The 7,714-nt window shown below is 42.6% G+C and overlaps 1 protein-coding gene across 1 annotated transcript in view; it reads left to right on the top strand.

Annotated features, from left to right (window-relative positions):
- Positions 1–7,714, top strand: part of Brinp2 (BMP/retinoic acid inducible neural specific 2) — a 103,409-nt gene that overhangs the window by 75,610 nt on the left and 20,085 nt on the right. The window contains exons 3-4 of the mRNA XM_021166491.1: positions 5,248–5,438; positions 6,577–6,785. Coding sequence (XP_021022150.1) covers positions 5,248–5,438; positions 6,577–6,785 — 400 coding nt within the window. The remainder of the gene's footprint in view (positions 1–5,247; positions 5,439–6,576; positions 6,786–7,714) is intronic.

Genomic DNA, 7,714 nt, shown 5'->3' with positions numbered 1-7,714 from the left:
CAGCTAGAGTCAAGAGCTCCGGGGTACTGGTTAGTTCATAATGTTGTTGCACCTACAGGGTTGCAGATCTCTTTAGCCCCTTGGGTACTTTCTCTAGCTCCTCCATTGGGGGCCCTGTGATCCATCCACTAGCTGACTGTGAGCATCCACTTATGTGTTTGCTAGGCCCCGCCCATAATCAACCTCCAAACGCTGACACCATTGCATACACTAGCAAGATTGTGCTGATAGGACCCTGATATAGCTGTCTCTAGTGAGACTATAGATAACTCTTTTAAGAACCTGAGAATGTCTAGCACATGGTAAGAATTCATCATGTATTAGCCATAGTTTTTTATTGTTTGCTCATAAAATGCTTTCTAAGACAGTGTCATTCGCTCTTCTAGGTCATGTGTTACTCTGTGTTATGATTTCCTGAGTACCCATGATACGTGGACTCAGGTCTGTGAGTCCTGATTTCCTTCTTAATCTTAATTTCTTCTCCTACAAATGAGCATAAGAAAACTACTTTTATCCAACATCAACAAAAAAGGTTTCACCATAATATAAATAGTATACTGTATTCAATATATAGTAAATTCATGTTTTGTTTAGATAAATAAAGAAATGAAATATTCTGAGTAATGACACTATTTTTGTTAGAAGATAGCTAACTTTCTGAAGAGATTCGAGTCTGAGTACGTACTTCCGGGACACAGCGGAAAATGGAATTGTAGAAAAGTGATGGAGTGTTGACCTCCACCACCATGTGAGATTTAAGCAGGCCTCCCTCTGATTGCAGGACTCAGTCCACCTTGCTCCCTTAACCCTTCTGGGCTCCAGTTCTCGCCCCTGTCACTGTCACCCTGAGGAAGGTCACTGTGCTTTCTTTTTGCTCAGGTTCTGCTACCAGCTGGTTATATTCTTTTAGGCAACAGTGGCATCTCCCTTTTGTGGTTTTCACAGCTAAGGTTCATGCTGGAACCTGATTCTGCTACAAATGGAGTGCAAATATGTCAAAGGCTTCCCGGGTCCTCCAAACAACGGGGCAAGTACTAAGGTGTCAAGACTGGTTTTTAGAATTATCCTGCTATGAGCAGCCTCTTTGAGACTCTAAAGAGTCTTCTCTCCCCTCACTTCCTTCCTTCTTTCCCTCCTTCCCTTCCTCTCCATTCCTTCCCTTCCTTCCTTCCTCCCCTCCCTTCCTCCCTCCTCCCTCCCTTTCTCCCTTCCTCTTTTCCTTCCTTCCTTCCTTCCTTCCTTCCTTCCTTCCTTCCTTCCTTCCTTCCTTCCTCCTTCCTTCCTTCCTCCTTACCTCTCTCCCTTCCTTCCTCCTTCCTTCCTCCTTCCCTCTCTTCCTTGCTTCCTTCCTTCTTTCCTTCCTTCCTTCCTTCCTTCCTTCCTTCCTTCCTCCTTACCTCTCTCCCTTCCTCCTTCCTTTCCTTATTCTATCTCCCTTTCCTTCCCCTCTACTTTTTCCACCTTTTTGATACACAATTTGATTCTATCTTAGCCTGGTTTGGAATCCATGGCAATCCTCCTGCATCAATGTATATCATAATCTGGGGCAGTTTGTCAGACAGTACTCAAACTTCTCCACATCTAACAGCATCATTTCCTCTCTAGTTGCGTGATGTTAGGCAATTGCTTGCCTTTCTGAGCTTCAGTTGCCTCATTGAAGTCAACTATTCTGTAGCTATTGACCTGCGTTAAACAGATTTTCCAAGGCTGATGTCAAACTGAGCAAAAGTGCATAACTTAAAGCCTGTGGCTTCTTCGGTCAGTCTTCAACATCACGAATGGTAGAAATTAGGAGACTCACTGCAGAGGAATGGAGATATTGATCATTGACACCTGAGTGTTAAACATAGCAGTATCAATTGACAGATTTTCCATGTACTAGTCTTTGAATGTGGGCAGTGGACAGCCAAGAGATGTTGTCCATGTCTGCTGCAGATGGTGTCTGAGGACCCGGACAGTATAAAAAGGAAAAGCAGAAGAATATGCTGGCAGTGTTTACTAATATTTTGAGGCAGGGTCTAGCTATGTAATCCTGATTGGCCTGGAACTCACAACATAGACCATGCTGGCTTCGTATCTGTAGCAAGCTTCCTGCCTGTGCCTCCTGAGTACAGACATTATAGATGCACACCATCACACCTGTCTGATTTATATTTTTGAAATGCACTAAATTATGCACCTATATTTTTATTAATAAAATTTAACTTCCTGACACACACATTTAAAATGATTTATTTCATGTCAGATCAATCCCTAATTGGTTGTTGCTTCCTACGTTATTCTCCTATAACTATTTTTTAATCAATTTCCCATTAATTTGAAAACTAGTGGATTGGGAAGGCTAGGATATTAAAGGACATGGAAAAATGTCTCCTTCGATTACTCAACACAATGGTGTTGAATATCTATTATTGTTCTGTTGTGAGAATGGCTAATATGATTCTAATGTTGGTGATAGCTGATAGCAGGGAAGAGATGCAGGAAATGCTACCTGGTAGAGTTTATGTTCTAATGGGAGAGGAAGGAAGGGAAAATAGATGGTATTACATGGTAATGAGTCAGAGGGCATCAATGAGAGAGAGAGAGAGAGAGAAGAGAGAGAGAGAGAGAGAGAGAGAGAGAAAGAAAGATGCCCTCTGGATTAGATAGGCAGGGAAGAGATAGGCTTGGGCCATTTTAAGAAATCATGGGAGATGGAAGAATGTCCCCTCTCCACCCTTGAATCTAGGAAGATAACATAATAAACACTAGTAGTTAATGAAGTCAGCACGTAGCTTTTCCCAAGGCTGAGAGTGGGAATTGATGACCCTAAGGATTTTCTTTTGATTATGTTTTGTTTCTGTTTTTAGTAATCTGATTTTATGATTCATCAGTGTAATTTTCCTCTAGCCAAAGAGAGGATACTGGTTCCCATCCAGCTATCCACAAATGAGATCAGGCAACTGTTCTTCACCCTGCAGTGGGATTTGGGATAGCTAATGCTTTTGACAAATACCCTGCGCTTTAATTAAAGTTTAGCATTTCCTGCACAAAAGAAATAACTGAGGATATATTATTACTAACTTGCCTAGTTCGATAAATAAAGCCACACCGAGAAAAATTTGAAAGACTGAGTTGAAACCATGAATTATTAGTCACCATTTCCCTTTGTTCCCCTGGTGATGCTTGACATAGGCTCCTCCTTTCTATTTGAGCCTCGAGCTCAGATGAGGGGATGGGGCGCCACTTCTATAGGCTCAGATTACACATGGATTTCCATGTACTTATTTTTACCTATTTTATTTTCTGTGGCTCCACCATTAGTATTCCTTGGCTTTGACGGGAAGATCAGACCAAGATTATGCACTTTTCCAATGAGAAGGATTGGAGTAAATGAAAGATCCGTGGAGACTTTACATCCTATGCTTCCCAAGACAGGAGGTGTAATGTGGGAGTGTAATATGGGAGGGAGGGTAAAAAACTCGTTTCCTACAATTATTTAGATTTCAGCTCAAGACAAAGATTTCACCTGGAATTTTTTCTTCTTTGAGATCCAAATGCATTGGTGAGGAGCAAATCGTGGAAAGTGAACCCCTGAATGTGTTTATAAAGAGCCCCAGACATCTTCTGAAACAGGGTACTTAAGATGCATGTGGTCTTCTGGGTTCCTTTCAGGACCCATGTGACATTTGCAATGAACGTGGGGGAGAAAAAAAGCAGCAAATAAAACTGATATGTTATTTGAAAGGAAAATACTCACCTCAAATGAGTCTGGTAGTCATGTGCTGGTCATCACACACACACACACACACACACACACACACACACACACACACAGAATATGCCAGCTTCATTTAAGAATGTCCTGAAGCAGTACAATTTACTATCAGCATTAAATATTGACCTTGTATACATGTCTCTTCAATGTTCCATGTGATGAGTTAGGAAATGCACACAGGACATGTCTGCAGCTCCTAAAGAACTGTGGTGATCTCAAGGGAAAGTCCAGATGTGCCTGGGATGCAAGCTGAGCAAGCAGCCTTTCTCCTGGAACTCTTTGTCTTGAAAACAAGAGTAGCAGACAGCCTAGACTTATTTAGAGTTAAGTTTTTGGCAGATATTGTCTCAAAAATAAAATAAAATAAAATAAAAAGCAAGCTTCAAAGGAAAACTGATGGTATTTACTAACCAAAATAAAATTTCAGTTATCATATGAAAATGCAAATCCTAGAAAAGTTCTATTCATTATCATGAGCTAGTCAGCTTCCTGGTATTTAAAGGTATTTCTGATGTAGTTAGTGGTGTTTTCGTAACTATGTAATAAGAGCCAGATTGTTTAAAAGCTGTGTATTTCAGGAAGCAGATGTGTCCAGGATGTCCATTGTGCCTTGTTACTCGATCATGGAGGATCTAAAGATCCGTTTCAATGAAAAACTTTGGATTTCAAGCAATCTTTAAGAATTAGCCATTCCTTTGGTTTAGTGTGGTCCCAAGCTTAAGAGTCCACAGTTATGATGACAAACTGAATGTTGACCAAATATGAGAATAAAACTGTTCTGACAAGCAGATATGAAAGGTTTACAAAGCCACAAAGCAATATGTTCTCCTTGTCAAATTTGTTCTGTTTCAGTACATATAGTTATTGCCATAAAATGCATTGATTTTGTTATATGTAATGGGCTTATTACTGTTAACTTCAAATGCAGTATTGGATAGATAACTTTAATCTTCTCAATTTTAATTTCTGATGTGCCATCAATCGATATGAGCTAAATAAACAAGTATAGGGAATTTAATTATCTCCAAGGATATGAGGGGATCTGAGCCCCACAAGTTAAAACACTGTTCTTTCTAGAGCAGCCTTCCAGTTTTTAGCAGTGAACAGCAACTAAAGCAAAGATGGAAGATGTAACCCACCGGCTATAGGACAGTTCTGATTGGTCAGTTCTCTGCAAATCACTGTCAAATGCCAAACATGAGCTTTTTCTGTTTCTCTGTGAGGCAGGGCAACTGCCTCGGGAAGATGCTGAGCCACCACTGTCCAGTAAGAAAGCTGTGTGGGAGAAACTCGGGTGGAGGGCACCTTCTCAGTCCAGAAAAGATCAGCCAGAGGAGGAGCCTCTTTCAATGGGTTCTCCACCCTGTGGGAAGGGCACTGGTCTGGAGAGGAGGCCTCAGACATGGGGAAGGGGGGGGCTTATTTCAGACTTCACACTTCTGCTTCTGAAATACAATGGGTTTTTCCTCACCCCTTGGCTTTCCCTGCAGGGAGTTTGCCCGTTGGAAAGTGAACAACTTGGCCCTAGAAAGAAGAGACTTCTTCAGTTTGCCCCTGCCTCTCGCCCCAGAGTTTGTCCGCAACATCCGCCTCCTTGGAAGGAGACCCAATCTGCAACAGGTTACTGAAAACCTCATCAAAAAGTACGGCACTCATTTCTTACTTTCTGCTACTCTTGGAGGTAAGCAGTATCCTCAGCCCCAGCGAACTGGTTGTTCCATTGTTGAAAATAGCTTTTATGATCTGTTGAGTATCGTTCTATTTCCCTGCATCTTTTTTCTTTCTTGACTTATTTTTGCCTGAGAAATATTTTCTTTCTGGTGCACTGGAGAACAGTGTATTCTCTCTGTACCCAAATCTACTCTAGAACATTTCTATTCTCATCCAGAGGGGAGGGGGTTGTGGGGTAAGGAAGTTAGGGGTGGGGAGGGGTACAGGGACAGGGAACACACACACACACCCCACACCCGGGTTTCTACTAACCATATACCAGTAGGGGGCGCTCCTACTTTTGTTTTGATTAGCCATCTAGCCCATGGACTTCACTTGTTAATTCTTACTGTGGCTAAAAAATGTCAGCTGTGTAGGCTCAGAAATAGATAGATGTTCATTGAGTTACTGACCCCTCCTTCCTCACTGTGATGATTGGTAACCAGCCAAACCACAATTCCAACAACTTGGGTGAATCTCCCTCTAATAGAATGGCGGTGGGGACTGGTCTGTGCAAAATAGAGCGTGGCCTCTGGACTGGATCACAAGACAGGATCACAGATCACAAGACTTCTCACAGCACTGGGAAGAAAGAAAGAAGGGTTTATCATAACATTTAGTTAAGTGTGCTGTAGACAAAGCACAGCTCCCCCAGGGTTGAGACCAGCTGCTGGCATGTGGCAGGTGGTGAGCATTTGATGGAGAGAGAACAGGAATATAGCCTCAAAGCTTTCGCCCTTTCACTGGAAGCTGTAATAGCCATGTGGCTTCTTATAAACAACTTGAGAGGAGAGAATTGTGTCTCCCCCTTGGAGGCAGATTGCCTGCCATGGAGATCAATAGAGGATGTTAAATGGAGACACCACTGAGGGGTAAGCTTTGGAAGGCTTTAAGAGCTAAGAAAGGGGGGCCTCCCAGGCAGGGAGGCCTGTGACCCTGTACACTATCTGAGAACAGAGCTCTCAGAATGGAAAGGATGGGGAAGAGGCCCCCAGCAGGGGCAAGGCTCTCTCTTAACTCTGTCTGCCTTGCCCAAGGGCTACAGGTTCATAATGGCAGAGGATCCTGAGGCTGACAACTTCACTAATGAGCTCATGTTTTTGTTATAGGAGAAGAGTCCCTGACCATTTTTGTGGACAAGAGGAAACTAAGCAGAAAGTCAGAAACACCAGGAGGTATCCCTGTAGTTGGGGGCACTGGGAACAGCTCCGCTGTGTCTCTGGAAACCCTGCACCAGCTGGCTGCCTCCTACTTCATTGACAGAGAGAGCACACTGCGCAGACTTCACCATATCCAAATAGCCACAGGGGCCATAAAGGTAAAAGCCTTCCAGCACTGGGCAGGGAAGCCAGAGCCTTAGCTGGCTTCAGGTTAGCCAGGCTGTAGGAGCAAAGAGAAACAGTAACTTTCTGGTGGCATCTGAGCCAGTCATTAGAAATGGTTGGCTCACCCATTCTCTGAAGGAAGGTCCAGCAGACAGATTTACTCTTGTCAAAGATGTGACTGTATTCTAGTAGAGGTTGAAACACTGAAGCAACCCCCACTGTAAGGACCATTTAAAAGCATTTTCTGGGGTTGGAGGAGGGGCCCTTTAATATTAGTTAGATTGGTCAAGAAGGGCACTTCAAGGTTTACCCTGTAAGGTTGAGGTCTGAAAGATGAGAAGCCTGGTTGTATAAAACTGAGGAAGACTGTTTTGATTAAACAAACTAACAATTCTAAGTGCTAAGGCCCCAAGTCAGCAAGCAGTTTAATGCCCATTGGAAGCACAGAGAGGAGTACTATGAGGGCAGAGAGGTAAACAGAAAGACATTACACAAGAGGAGGCTGGACTGGATGGCATGGCCACAGAAAGGAATTTTAACACCAGACAAGGTACAAGTTTTAGCAGGAGCATGATAGAACCTTGGGATATCATGCATGTCTTTAAGGGATCCGTAGTTATTGTGACTTTAAAATCTATACTTTCTACCCACCCCAACCCCTGCTCCAATTAACCTGTAGGGTATTTCTACTAAGGGTCTATAGTTAACAGATGACTGAAAACCCTTTTGAGAATGCTAAGTATAAAATTTCTAAGTATAAAATCAAGGTAGTCTGTAGCCATCAAAATTAGGCTCTGCTTTTGTATCGTCTGAAAGAGCAAGGGGATTTTGTTCACCTACCCACCGGTTAATTCAATAACTATTTTGTGAGTGCTTAGCACATATCAGATACTATTATAGATACCTAGAACACAACATGAAA

This window comes from Mus caroli, chromosome 1 (genome assembly GCF_900094665.2).
Source record: "Mus caroli chromosome 1, CAROLI_EIJ_v1.1, whole genome shotgun sequence".
In the NCBI taxonomy this organism is placed as follows: Eukaryota; Metazoa; Chordata; class Mammalia; order Rodentia; family Muridae; genus Mus; species Mus caroli.
Note: the sequence above shows the minus strand (reverse complement) of the source record. Positions and strands in the feature narration are given on the sequence as shown.